Source organism: Natator depressus, chromosome 4 (assembly GCF_965152275.1).
Source record: "Natator depressus isolate rNatDep1 chromosome 4, rNatDep2.hap1, whole genome shotgun sequence".
In the NCBI taxonomy this organism is placed as follows: Eukaryota; Metazoa; Chordata; order Testudines; family Cheloniidae; genus Natator; species Natator depressus.
This window is the reverse complement of record NC_134237.1, coordinates 80,335,619-80,350,469: the sequence shown is the minus strand read 5'-3', so window position 1 is coordinate 80,350,469 and position 14,851 is coordinate 80,335,619. Positions and strand designations below refer to the sequence as shown.

General features: G+C 37.3%; 1 protein-coding gene and 1 long non-coding RNA gene across 5 annotated transcripts in view; one reads left to right on the top strand and one right to left on the bottom strand.

Annotated features, from left to right (window-relative positions):
• Positions 1-14,851, bottom strand: part of LOC141986611 (uncharacterized) — a 91,073-nt gene that overhangs the window by 46,812 nt on the left and 29,410 nt on the right. For both annotated transcript variants that reach the window (XR_012639334.1, XR_012639335.1), the window contains exon 2: positions 14,429-14,657. This is a non-coding gene — a long non-coding RNA (uncharacterized LOC141986611). The remainder of the gene's footprint in view (positions 1-14,428; positions 14,658-14,851) is intronic.
• The window catches only part of PDLIM3 (PDZ and LIM domain 3), a 39,612-nt gene that overhangs the window by 19,891 nt on the left and 4,870 nt on the right, over positions 1-14,851 (top strand). The window contains exons 4-6 of one of the 3 annotated variants that reach the window (XM_074951287.1): positions 4,799-4,866; positions 9,066-9,329; positions 14,455-14,585. In XM_074951287.1, the coding sequence (XP_074807388.1) occupies positions 4,799-4,866; positions 9,066-9,329; positions 14,455-14,585 (463 nt within the window). Of the gene's footprint in view, positions 1-4,154; positions 4,343-4,798; positions 4,867-9,065; positions 9,330-14,454; positions 14,586-14,851 lie in introns of all 3 variants that reach the window. The other 2 variants (XM_074951286.1, XM_074951285.1) reach the window with 2 other exon arrangements.

Below are 14,851 nucleotides of genomic sequence, written 5' to 3'. Positions count from 1 at the left end.
AACTTGCGGCCGGCAGGTTGCCCACCATTGTTCTAGAGCATCCATCATACTGATCTACTCTGCACAAAAATGACATTATTAATTCTGTTTCTGAAATAGGTGAAACTTTAAATTAAAGGAGATTTATTTTACTGCATATTTAGACACAACACCTGAAGCCTGCCATATATATTCTGCTACTAAAAGCAATACAGTGGCAAAATTTCTTAATGTTCCTTAGCCTGAGCTGGTGAATTATAGTGCATCTATAATAAATGTTGGTTTAAGTCACATAGGTTAAAGGTTGTTGAAAACTGAGAGAAAGATGGACACAATGCCTGAATTAAATAAAGGCCAAGATTAGCGAAAAAATCCCAAAGCATTGTATTTTCCTTTTAACTCAAACGCCACTACATTAAAAAGATTGTCCATCCATGAGGTGGTCTGCAAAAGCGGGAAACCGTCACGTTCTATAAAAAGCATTTCCTGTTATTAAGTCTCTCTTGAACTTATTCCAAAGGTCATAGTTGTGGTAAACACAGGATCTTTTTCAAAATCCAGCCACAGTTTTTGACTCTCTGCCAGACAGAAACCTCTGTTAATATAAAGCTAATGTTTACTACAGTAAGTAAAGTATCATAAACATTAAAAAAAATCAAGAATATTAGTGTTTTTAAAAACTGAACATTAAACAATAATATAGATGAAGATTCACGCATGCCCAAGAAAAATCTACATGACAATCAATGACTCTGAGAAATGTATTACTTCTGTTTGAGAGTTATAAAATTACAATAACACATTATAAGTGATTCCCTGCTCCAGCATGCTAGCAGAGAGTTCAGTTTAATTTAAATTTCAGCAGGTGCACAGCCATTCTCCAGAAGCTCACAGGAGGCCATATAAAAATTAAAAATAATTCACCTAGTTCCAATTATGGAACTTCAACTAAGAACCTTTAGCATAAGAAAGAAATAGGCTAAGCAGTCTCACGGAGTTTAGAAGATTCATAAGCACTGAATACTGCCCCATCACACACACACGCACACACACAGTTCAGCCACAACCGAAAGAAACACAGGAGGCAATGGATGTGGTGTAATTAGGCCACAACTTTATTCACCTAAAATATCTGGGAATACCCGGCCATATATTTTACAGTGCAAGTCATCCGTCTTCCCTTAATCATTTTCACATAATCACTCACCGGACCGCACCACCCAGAGGTGAGTTTGGCTCCCTGCTATACGAGACATAGGAGTCCTGAACACACACACACCCCCTTCCTCAGCTCCCTGAAGAATGCTTTCTTTTACATCCTATTATAATCAATTTTATCTTATAACCATATCCCTTCCATAATGAGTAACTGCACTGGACATCTGCCACGAGTTCTACTTACTGAGTTATGACTTTATAACCTAACCCCACTGCCTCACCCTGCCCAATCCCAAACTTGCTGTGGAAAAGGTGAAAAAAACCTTCCCCACATCAGCCAATCTGGTGGCGAGGGAAAAGCCTCCAAGGAAAAAGGGCTAGTGTGATGCCCACAGTGGATCATGAAGGAACCCAGTCCTTTTTCAGATTCTATGGGTGGGAGGGTGGGTGTTGCAAGTCCAATCAAGGTGAAAGAGGGCTTTATTGAGACTGCACAAGGTATAAACACCAACCCCCTTTTGATCAGCTGGAAGGCCAATGCCTCTCCCCAACCTCTTTCAGCTGTTTCCTGCTTCATCCCACTCTGTGCAGGTAGACATTCCCCCTTCTTCCACCTCTGCTACTAGTTGCAGAGGGAGCCCTTGAAGGGGAACTACCTTGTTTCTTTTAGCCAGCTGGACAAGGACTTACTGCCCACAGTTCTTCCTCCTCCTACCCCAGGAAAAACTGTGGGCAAGGGCCAGCAGTGAAGCCTATGGCAGAAATACTACTTAACAATAGGAAATGCTGCTTGAGAGCCATTCCTGATGGCCAGCTTGGTTGATTCTGATAGAAAATAGCCAGCTTTTTCATTTCTATTGAAATATGATATAATATGATGGATAAATATTGTGAAATAATAGACCATTTTATTAGTATTAGTAACATAGCCGAACATGGGGTTATGTAAGAAAGCAATTTATAACATAAGGATTTCGACTAGTTTAAACAGTCAAAGAAAATAAGTCTGCCTAAAACGGCTAATGCATGTTGCTTTAATAATAAACACCTCTTTTGGTTTGTTCTTTTATGTTCTATTAGCAGTGTGAAACAGTGCTGTAGATCATATATTTTTCTTTCTCCTTTTGCCTTTTTTAACCTCAGCTAAAGTGACCGTTTTTCTTATAGTAGTTTTTTTTAATTATATTTTACTTCTGCCTTACCTTATGGATTTCCTGTCGTTTTAAATATGGTGCTCAGTGTGATCTGATTTTTGAATAGCAAAGATGTTATACTTTCCCTACAGGGTTAATTTTATTATTATATAGCTAAGGGTAGAAATCTAAACAAAACCAGAAAAAGAATCCAATAATCACTATATTATACATGATCAGAATGTATTAGTAATTGCAATCAAGTTTTAAAGCATGATAATTATGCCAAAATATGAGTCCCTGCCCTTCACACACCTTCATTTAACACCAATTTATATCTCCCAACATTGTGCTATGAGTTAAACTAAAGGTCTTTCAGTGTTAGGACACCTCCAAAACATAAACAATAATGTACTTTTTATGAAAGTATACAACATGAATAATAATATATCATTATTAATTAATATGTGGCCCCAGTCCTGAACTCATTCCATGTACACTGTTGATACATGTAAACTGCTTGAGCCACCTTCCCTCTGTTTCTGGCATGAACATAGTCATGAAAATGACTTAGCCCTGTACTGATTAGAAGGTCATCTGTTAGCTATAACAACATAATTAAATATTGTAATTCCTTCTTATTCCTGTTTTGACTTTGAATGCTCTTGGATCTTACTAAATTTCTGGTGTAAAGGAACAACTTTCCTAGTTTTAAGTATAATAAACACAAGAGCTGGACTGTTTTGACTGCTGTATGTTTTGTCGTTGACATTTTGTGCACCTTATGATTTTCCTAGAAAAGGGAATTTAAGTCTAACTAATTGCAACAATGCAAATATACTTTTGACCATTGTAACATTGTGAAGATGCTATTATGATGTCACATGTCCTCATTTGTCAACAACAATTAAAAATGAGATGAAATGACCATTTTTAGGGGTTTTTAATATTTGCTTATTGTGACCTAAATGTATATGATGGAATTGAATCAATTTCCAATATTGTGAATCAAATACATTACATAAATTAGAAATGATCCTCAATGATAGTAAAAGATAATATCTAATTACTAATATACTGTTATATCGCATCCCCTTCACAACGTACAGCAACACAAAACTGCAGATGAACTTCTCTGTGGTGACTTACCTATGTGCTGTTCTTGTAGTTTTCTTCAGTTCATTATTTCTTAACTTTCTCTTTTAATAAAACTGCTTTTTCCTGTTTGCATCTTCTGGTAGGCAGCCTATGTATCTATGATTTTTCTTTTTTAAGGGCTAATAGAAGCTCTGACATTGACCTCTTCCCTAGGAATGAAATCTAGTCTATTTCAGTTAAAAATAATTTCAGGAGCTATGCCTTCACCAATGCTCCCCTGCCAAATTTTTTGGCTTTACAATCTCATTTCCCTATTTTAAAATGTGTTTCTCTCCCCTATTGCTGTGTAACAAACCCACACAAACAACAGAGGACTGGGACTAGCTAACAATTAAGGTAAACAATTAAACTGACTATAGACAAAATTCATAAAGCAAACAGTGAAAAAAAAGAAAAATACTTTTAAAGTGTATATGATTACATGAAACCCTTATACCAATTACAAAATTATTGAAGTTTTTACGTATATTTGCAAACATACCACTCATTCTATTTGTCTTCACAAGGCACACAAATAACATTTGAATGTACATGGCTTACACGCGCATGAAAGTTTAATGGATAAACAGAATGTCTGTGTAACCTATGTGTTTACTTAATCAAGCCTTTAAGTTCCAGTGGAGAAAGAAAGATGAGATTAATAAATTCCAGTGTTGTCAGTTTTGCTTGTTATTAGCTTCAGTGTGCACTGTAGCTTTGTGTATTTTGTCTGCCTATTACGTACAGGAATTCAAGCCTATTGGTACAGCTCATAACAGAAGGGCCCAGCCTTTTGTTGCAGCAGCAAACATTGATGACAAAAGACAGGTAGTGAGTTCCTCCTATAATTCTCCAATTGGGCTGTATTCATCTGGCAATATTCAAGACGCTCTTCAGGGACAACTGAGGGGTCTAATTCCTAGTTCACCTCAAAAGTAAGTATTGGTGTTTACTTACATTACATGGTCTCTTGTGGAAATACCACTCTCTGTTTTGTTGTCCATTCAAAAGTCCAGCTCTTGTTGTTTTACTTTTCTTTTTTGATTCTCTAAACTTCTGTCATATTTTCAAAACTGGTGATAAATGAAGCAATTTCCTTTTAACATCCAGGAGTGAACATTCAGCTATAAAAGTAGCGATAATGTAGATAGTTAAAAATTCCCCTTCACTGGGTTTGGCTGCGATACGACACACCATCCTTCCCTCTTACACTACCCTTTACTCTTCTGTGTTTCTGACTATAACAGCAAGTGTGTTTTAATACCACTAGTATGCAACATAAAAGTAGCTGGTTCTTAACAATTTGTAACTTTTGTGTACGCTAATTTTACCCAATAATAAATATTCATCAACTGAGGGAAGTTATTTTAATCCTTTTTTTTTTTTTACAGGATACGAACTACTTTGAACACAAGCATAATATTCGTCCCAAACCTTTCATAGTCTCAGGCCGAAGCAGGTTATAAACTCTAACTGTATGATGTGTTGGATGCATGGGTTTTTTAATGCATACTCACAATTCATATGAAAATGTGATATTAATGCACTCAAAATTATTTTATGCGATTAAAGCTTATTTTAAAGCTTTTAAAAAATAAAATGCATGCTTTGCAGAGCTCAGGCTTCCATTTCCTAAAGGAAGAGAGTCCAGATTCTAAGGTCAGTGACACTGGTGAGAGTCTGGAATAACTCCAGTGAAGGTTCTTCAACTCAGTGCACCTAGTCCACATTTACATCAGTGCAATTGAGATCAGAATCTGATCTTGACAAGTTTATGGAGCTGTGAAATTCTCTAGTCCCACTATACGTATGTATCACTTGTAAACTTGCTAATTAAGAATTTAATCCAAACTGTCAAATCAGGATCCTCTGAACCATGTAGATTGTAAAGGCCACACTTAATCACTCTACAGCAGGCTGACCTATTCACAATGCAATCTGCAGAGGAACTAAATAAAAGAAAAATCTGAGCACCACAGAGTTGTAAAACTATCAGAAAGGGAAGAGCTTTTGCACATGAGCTCCATTTTTTAAATCTAACCTCTCTCTCTCTCTCTCTCTCTCTCTCTCTCATAATTGTGTGTTATAATGCCTGAAACAATATTACTTGATCACAACAGAAGGAAAAGTATCCTTCTAGAATCAAAGGCAGCCTCTGTGGCTACATAGGCTAGGAGGCCTCACAGGCTTGAGTGGGCAAATTTCTATGGACACTGCCTTCCAGTACAGGGGTTTTGTAACTACCAGTGGCTTCAGTTCCGTACTTTATTTTCAAAGTAAAAAAATATTTGTGTCATAATTCCAGCAACTCAAGTCTGATACAGCAGTCTGAGAAGTCAAAGCAGTTGGCATGAACCTCATTGACATCCTATTCATGATGGCCAGACACATGCAGATTATCAAATTTTGTGAACTGTCCAGTTAGTGAACTGGTACAATAAAAAAGATTAAGGGTGTTGTTCATTTGTTTTGACAAATGAAGTTTAGTTTTAATTATGTATATTCTTAGTTATTATTTCTACAGCTGTTACACATCTCACAGACACATACAAATGACAAGATCCATACCATGAAAAGTTTAGTGTTTTAGGGATAGGTCATCAGATTATGATCTAGTGCATTGCAAGGGACAGCACATTGTTGCACTGCCCTCTGGGGTGCCCTAGACGGGAGATTTTGGCACAGGGAGTCTCTCTCTCTCTCTCCCTCAGTCTCCCTACAGCTGTTGAGAAGAAGTAAACTGCACTAGATCTAGATCTGTTGTAGAGTATGCTTCCCAATGTGCCAGCTTAACTGCAGTCTGCAGTCCACCCACTCCCTGTCCATTCCACCCTTTCCTACTCACCTGCAGGAAGTGGGGATGCAGTAGCTCTACTCTATGTGGCCTGCTCCTCCCATGCACAAGAACTGCCAGTATAGAGCACAGGCACAGAGGAGTCAGAGTGTACCTGATGCCCCCTTACTTCCTTGTGTTGGCACAAAGGACAGGTCACAATCTACGTGTGACCCCACTATAGCACACCATTATTAAATCTTTGCAGAGAAGTGGCGTGAAACTGTTTTTTGTGACAATGTTTGGACTTGTAGACCATCACAGTGAGAATTTACAAGGTTCAACTATATTAATATCACCTTTTTCTCATTTAGTTGAATGTTGGGACTGTCTATAAGAGGTCATATATTTTTGCATTTATTCTTATAGTAAGCACTCTCATTCTATATAATCTTGAATATTTAGGATTGTTTCATAATGTATGTTCTGAAAATTCATTTTTTAAATCAAGCAATGCTTTGTAAAAGATACTTGTCATTTTCAGTGAACATATTTAAACAAATGACCATTTTTCAGGATTGCAGATGGGAAATTAGATGCAAAAATTAATCTGATAAAAAAAGTGATCAAGCTTTGTGGTCTTCATTAGTTAATATTTGTAAAGTGCTTTAACAATGGAAAGTTCTGTATACTTCAAATTGCAAGTATTATTTATTAGCCTCAGATGAATGGTGCTTTGCAATTGCAAAGTAGTCGCAACAGCAGTGGTTGCCAGTTAGTTTTTTAGCCTCTGGACTGAACATATACATTAAGCAAATTCTGCTTATTTGGTACCTAAAGTCACGTTTGCCAAAAGAGAAATTTTAATTTATGATGTTGGAAGTTCCTAAAGCAACTGTTGCGGATTACAACCCAAAACAGGTTACATTCATATTATCCTTTATTAAATACAGTAATAACACCATCTCAGTTGTAAATCTCTCTTCAGGATATAAGGCCAACTCCTACAGTCCTCTCTCAATAGGATTTCTGCCAAAATAAGGACCAAGTGTGAACTGTAGGATTTGGCCAATAAATGAAATGTTAGGCACAATTATAGACTTCATGCTGACAAAACTAATTAACAGATGTATGAAATCTTTACACTAACTTAGCATTGCCTCTCCTTGTTGCTGGTAGCAATAGCTATGCTTCTTTTGGCCTTCTCTCAATATATTCCATTTTTTTAAACTCATCATTAACAAGTCTTGCACTGCCACAGGATCCAAATCTTCTAACGTGTGACCCTGATTTTTCTAAGCACTGGCTTGTGTATCTGTGACTGGTCCCTTCTATGGGCTTTTGGCTGGGGCATGCTGGGACAGCATACTTACTTGGGAACTTGCCTGTCTTTTTTGGAATTAATTTTCCTTTGGTGGTAAGGAATGTTTCTCTCTTTAAACTTTCAGAATGTGGTCCTGTACAAATTCCACTTAAGAACTAAAGGGAGCATTAATTTTGGGTTATTGTGGTCCCTCTTCCTCTCCATTGCAGAGTTCTGAAATGTGGCTGTCAGGCAGGCACTGTATTGTATCTCCAAACTGAGAGCAATATAAAATTCTCCCTGATTTATTCAGGAGTCAGCCAGAAAAGAACCTATCAGTACACAAACATGTAGGTCGAAGGAAGCAGATTGAATCACAATCCTTCCCAAGAGTTTGATTACCATATATATGTGACTATGGCCGTGATAAGGAAGTGGTCTCAGATGACTGTGGAAGGCCTGGGTTATGCATTGTTCCTGGAAAAATTGCCCCCTCGAAAAAGAAACCCTCTGAGTCAAATTAGGGCTGAACAGGGCCCTAAGTGCTATGGGAAGAATGGTAAAACCAGTGACACTGAAAAGAAACATTTTGATGTAACATTCACTACGTTACTCTGCTAATGATTTTCCAGAGGTTTTGCCCATATTAATGTCCAGCGGCTTTACAGCTTTTCTAAAACTGGAGTTGTAGCCAACATCCTATTTTCATTCTAAATCAAAAATAAGGTCAAATTCAAAAGTAACAGTGACCAAGTTTCATTTCATATCATTTGAGAATCTATTCTGTTTTTGTGAAGGGCCATTTTACATTCTGCTTGGAATTGTTATAATTTAGAATGGCAAAAGTATGTCCAGTTATTTTTTTAACATTTTAAACTTTTTTTGAAATTTTCAACAAAATATATGGAAAAAATATGTAATAACTTTATTGTTGAAATAACTTTAAAGGTGTAATAAATACTTCAGTGTAGTATTAAGGAAAATCTTAAAAGGTCACGTGTTATTTTAAGTTTTCTTTATAGAAAACCCTTTCAAGTGAGAAAATGTAATGTAGCATTTAGGTCACAGACTGGAATGAAGAGTTTGGGTTCTAATTCCTGGCTCTATCATTGACTGTGTGATCTTGGGCAAGTCACTTAACCTCTCAATGCCTCCACTTCCCATTGTGAGGCTGGAATAATGCTTACCTAGTTCAGAGGGGTCTGATGAGGCTTCATTAATCCTCTGAAAAAGGCACAATGTTAAAAGTACAAAGTAATATTATTTTCCAAGTACTCTGAACTTTCAGAAGGTTATATTTACTGTCAGTGACAGGGAAAAATATATTTATAAACCAGGCTTTCACAGATTCAGAGTTTTTAATTGCTTGGTCTTGGGTTTTGTTTGCAGTTGTTGTTGGGGGGGGGGGAGGGGAGGGAATTAAGGAAGTAAAGTTGACTAGATTAAACATACTTTTGCTTTTCTATATTTGATAGATTTCATCTCTTTCTTTACAGTCATGTTAACATCTCTACACTTGTTTATTTTGTCTTTATTTCGGGTATGTGTTGCACACCTTTCTGTAAACTGGCTATTAACACAGTGGAGGCAGTACTCCTTCCGGTATTGATGGTGGCAGTGGACGTAGTACCCCCTCTTCTGTTAGTACTCTCAGTACTATTTGCCCTACTGATTTGAAAGCTGCATCTAAGATGGCCCCTAACATTCCCTTGGAAATGGAACTTCCTGGTGTCAAGATTGTACATGCTCAGTTTAATACACCTCTGCAGATGTACTCAGATGACAATATAATGGAAACACTGCAGGGCCAAGTTTCTACAGCTCTTGGGGAAAATCCCTCAATGAGGTAATCAGAGCCAGCATGTGCACTGAATATATTTGCTAAAGCATTAACATTATCAATTTCCATACTGTTTCTACATTAAATTTTAAAAGGTATCTAAACAGCAACTAAAGATTTTGAAGCTTATATTAAAATACTATTAATTAGGGCTGTCAAGCAATTAAAAAAATTAATTGTGATTAATCATGAGATTAAAAAATTAATCATGATTAATCGCCATTTTAATCACACTGTTCAGCAATATTAGAATACCATTATTTAAATATTTTTGGGATTTTCTATATTTTCAAATATAGGGTCAGGTCTGGGAGCTACAGGGCTTCAACCCCTCTTGGAGCATGGGGCTTGGGGCTTCACCCACTCTTGGGACTCAGGGCTTCAGTCGCTCTCAGGGTTTGGGGTGCAGGGCTCCAGCCCCCCCCCTCCTCCACCCAGGAAGCTGCGGGCTGGAGCTGCTCCAGCCCCCCTGCCGCTTGGGAAGCTGCAGGCTGGGGCTGCTCCAGCCCCTGCTCCACCTCCAGAGCTGTAGGCTAGGGCTTCAACCCCCACAATGCCTCCTCCCGAGCTGCGGGCTGGGGCTTCAGCCCCTTCTCCCGCGGGTTGATGCCTCCCACCCCGCTCACAGGTATGCAATTAACACGTTAAAAAAAATGAACACATTAATTTTGCTTTCAGTTAATTGCAGGCATTAACTGCAATTAATAGACAGCCCTACTATTTATGTATTAAAAATCTTTTTCTAACCCAGATTGTTACAGATGTCTGTCAGAACATACAAAAGACAAGTGTTACAGGTCAGACTCACTTTAAAAAGAATCTCTCTATTTGCAGCTGATAAATACAAGCTGATAACTGTAGTTACTCTTTAAAACGGACTCTTGATCTACTCCTGACCAGGGCCTCAATCCTGAAAAGACTTACACACAACAGCTAATTTTAAGCACTAACAAAGTCACACTGAGTTCAATTGGACTATTTAAGTCCTTAAAGCTCAGCACTTGCATAATTCTTTGCAGGACTGGGTCCTATGATACCTAGCCCTATCATCTGAAGAAAGAAAAATTAAAGCAGTCAGTACAAGACATTTTACACTCTGTTGCAGTCCTTCATGCCCAGAAAGTCTTGCAGATATTCTTCAATTTTTTTCACTTTTAACCCCAATCCAAGAAAACTCATTCCAGACCACTAACCTTTGGCCAAGGAGGACCAGAATAGACTCCTTCCTGGGTTCATTAGCAAATCTCTGTACAGGTCATAAGCACTCCTCCTCCTATTTGAGTGCAGCACTACTACAATGTTCTTTCATGTCTGGGGAATGGTTAGTTAAGAATTTTATACAGAGTAGTAGTATAGTAAAAACTCTTACAGACAACCAGGGAATGACTCCAGAGTGGTAAAAAGCAGACTTCAAAACTAACTTCCAGTCAAGCTTGTAATATTTCATATGGAAAACAATTGTGTCTCTTTTTCAAGGTACAGCAGCTTTCTCATTAATAATTTGTCATTTACATTGCTTTCTCCTTCATTTTGCACTCTAACAACTTACCTTCTTTTTACTGTGTTTTACTAACAGTATTTTAAGTTAAATCATTTACAATATATGTAGTATCCACATTTAAACTATTACAAATATTTTCAATCCGAAGGCTCAATCACGGACTTGAATGGGAGTTCAGGTCATTCCGCACATTGTAGGATTGGGCCTTTACTAACTACAAAAATCATACTTATCCAAAAGCATATACACCAAGTTCATGATGATCTGATGGAAACAAAATTCCATTCTATAAGAGCTTTGTGGAGTAACAGTGTTGCCCTACTGCAGTGATGGGCAACCTGCGGCCCGCCAGAGTAATCCACTGGCAGGCCGCAAGACAGTGTTTATATTGACCTTCCACAGGCATGGCCGCGGTTCGCCGTTCCTGGCCAATGGGAGTTGCAGGAAGCGGCGCGGGCTGCAGGTTGCCCACCACTGCCCTACTGCCTGGTTATCCATCATCAATAACATTTTTTTAAAAAGCAAACTTGCTTTCTCCTCCTGTGAAATCCTGGATTAAGTCTAAGGATTCAGATTTAATAGTTGGCAAAGGCATCCCCAGTTTGGGAACTGACCCTGCACAGAGCCCTGAAATGTCTCAACTGTTGGGGGTTACTTTTCCCTATGCGTGAACTTGGAAAAGGTATCTTAAAGTCTAGTGTCTGGTAAGTAATTTTTGTGTGTGGCAAGTAATTCTACAACCATTACTTATGATTTTTCTTGGGAACATGTTAAAATAAGTAAATCTGGGTAAAAAGTTAAAAATCAACCATTAGTAGGAATAAAAAAAATGCTGATTTTTTTTAAACTTAAATGAAAAGTTTTTCCTGTTACTTGCTGCAGTCTTTGTTCTCCAAAGTAAATTTAATAACAATGCATATGTCTTATCTATAGTATTTTCACCAAGAGTAAAAAGTACTATGCTGAGGAGGAAAGATATTTAGTTTACTATTTGAAAAATAGCTCATAGAAATCTGGTTGGGGAATCACAGAAATATAGAGCTGGAAAGGACCTCAAGAGGGCATCTACTCCACCCCCCCTATCCTGAGGAAGGCCAAGTAAACCTAGATCATCCCTGACAGATGTTTATTTAACCTGTTCTTAAAAACTAAAATGACACGGATTCTACAACCTCTGTTGGTAACCTATTTCAATACTTAACTATCTTTTAGTCAAAGTTTTTCCTAATATCTAACCTAAATCTTCCTTGCTATAGATTAAGCCCGTCAGTGGACATGAAGATCAATTGATCACAGTCCTCTTTATACCAGCCCTTAACATACTGGAAGACTGTTATCAGGTCCCCCCTCAGTCTTCTTTTCTCAAGACTAAACATGCCCAGTTATTTTTAACTTTCCTCAAGTCAGGTTTTCTAAACTTTTTATAATTTTTGTTACTCTCCTCTGGATTCTATCCAATTTGTCCACATCTTTCTTCAAGTGTGGCAACCAAAACTAGACACAATACTCCAGCTGAGGCCTCACCAGTGCCAAGCAGAGTAGAATAATTACCTCCTGTGTCTTACATATGACACTCATCTTAATACACTTCAGAATGATACTTGACGTTTTTGCAACTGCATCCCATTATTGATTCATATTCAATCTGTGAGCCCCAGATCCTTTCCTGCAGTACTGCTGCCTAGCCAGTTATTCCCCATTTTGTGTTTGTACATATGATTTTGCCTTTGCCTTTGCCTTTGCCTTTATTGAATTCCAGCTTGTTGATTTCAGATCAACTCTCCAACTTGTCAAGGGCATTTTGAATTCTAATCCTGTCCTTCAAAGTGCTTGCAACCCTGCTCAGCTTGGTGTCATCCATAAATTTCATAAGCATACTCTCATTATCAAACATTAACTAGTACCAGACCTGGGACAGACCTCTTCAGGCCCCCACTGAGTATGACCTCCCAGTTTGACCACAAATTAGGATTATAGACATTCATGGCATCCAACATACAAACATAGAACAAAAGATTTTTGACCAGTCACTGAGTCTATTTCTAATCCATTTCATATTCTAAACCTTACTCTCAAACTCCAGACAGATGGACAGACACAAAACCCAATCCAACCCCCTTGCAAGCAATGGGAGTTTTACTATAAGATTGAGAGTAGGAGCAAGCTCATAATGAGAGACTTAAAATTAACATTTATCTCTGTATAAATACAGTAATATGCTTCATTAAAGTATATGATACTGCTTCTACTTAGTTCCCCTAATATTCAAAAAGTTGAAACCCCTTTGTCTTCAGCCTAATTCTTCACAATGCATCCACTGTGTCTGTTCTTCACCATACCTGCATATCTTGTTAGTAATAATTCTTAATATAAGACAGCTAATATGAAATATTAGGGATAAAATCCTGGCCCTACTAAAGTCAGTGGGAATTTTGCCATTGACTTTAATGGAGTCTGATTTTCTCCCTGCGTGTTTATTTTGTTAAGGCAGCCACTACAAAAAGTAAGCAACAGACCAATTTTATTTAATTTAAAAAAACAACAACAGATTTTCCATTTAATAAAGCTTGGCTTTTAAACATTTGCCACTGGAACATTTGTTTCATTGTCTTTTCCTATGAATGTAAGTTAAGTAAATCACAATGACTATTATCTTAACAATTAATATATTAACTAGTGATTGGCTGATGATGCCCTGCAGAAAGATTGGGTTGTTCAGATTTCTGCAAACCTTTCTTAATAGTGTGAGTGATATCATGTTTTAATACTACACTTGAAGCTATTTGACCTGAAAATGGTATTCTGAAAATTATGTCAAAGAGCAACTGGTGACTTGGCTGCAGCTGTTTTGAGGGTAAAGACAAGTAATGGCCCATTTCCAATGCAGCTATAGCCAGAAAAGTTACTGTAAAAATAACTTCCCAGGGTGTCTTATTTATTCTCTAGCTAGACTTCCACATCTAATTTTTTAAATTTATAAATCAAGAGATGACTTTTCTAACTGCCAGTCCCATAAACACAACCTGGGATCTGAAAATCAAGCTAAGTTCTGACTTTTCAGCATCAGCAGTAATAAAGATTTTGCATTCTAAATGTAGCTGATGCATGAGGCAGAACAGAATAGTAAATAATAAATATTATGAATAATAATAATAATTAGCACTTATATGAAATCCAGGTTACTCTCCCCTGATTATATTTGCTCTACTGGGCTAATAGTACTAAAACTGGATTTATCAGTAAAGTGCAGAAATCGGACTCAAAGACACAGTCTTTGGATATGTTGATTAATCAGAAGGTGCCATTTTAAAAGTCACTTTTCTGAGCTTGAATTAAACTTTGATATTTATTTGTAAAATGAGAACTTTGCTTATGAGAATACTGTGCAGCAATAACAGGAATATGTATTTAAATTAAGAAAGATATCATATCAGAACTTCACCACTGTACAAAGCATGCCAATATCTAGTCAGGGGGGAAAGGTCTATTCAATGATTCTGTAAACTGATTTTTATCATAACTTTATTTATTGGTTACTCTTATGTCTTACTCTTATGTCCAGTAGCTCTACTGCTTTAAAGTTATATTGGTTAACTCTCTTTACCTGCTCATCCCTTGTTCATGTTGCAGTGAACCAGTACCAACCTCTGTACCTCAATCTGATGTGTACAGGATGCTGCATGACAATCCGGAAGGGCCCAGTCAACCACGTCAATCTGGCTCATTTAAGGTGCTCCAGGATTTAGTCTCCGAGGATTCTGGTTAGCAGCAATTTACTGTATATATCTGTTCACAGCATACTTTATTTTTTACATGTGTTGAAAGGGGAAAACCTGAAAAGAAGATATACAAGGATTAGAGCTATAAAATTCAATTTCACATTTTGCTGCTTTACCCCTTTATTAAATATTTAACATGTGCTATGACAATTAACTAGTCTTAAGACTTCCATTTATCAACCACATTTTTCAGAATCTCTTGTCAGGTTTTTTAAGACTGATAATGTGCAAAAATGTTTTGACTGAAT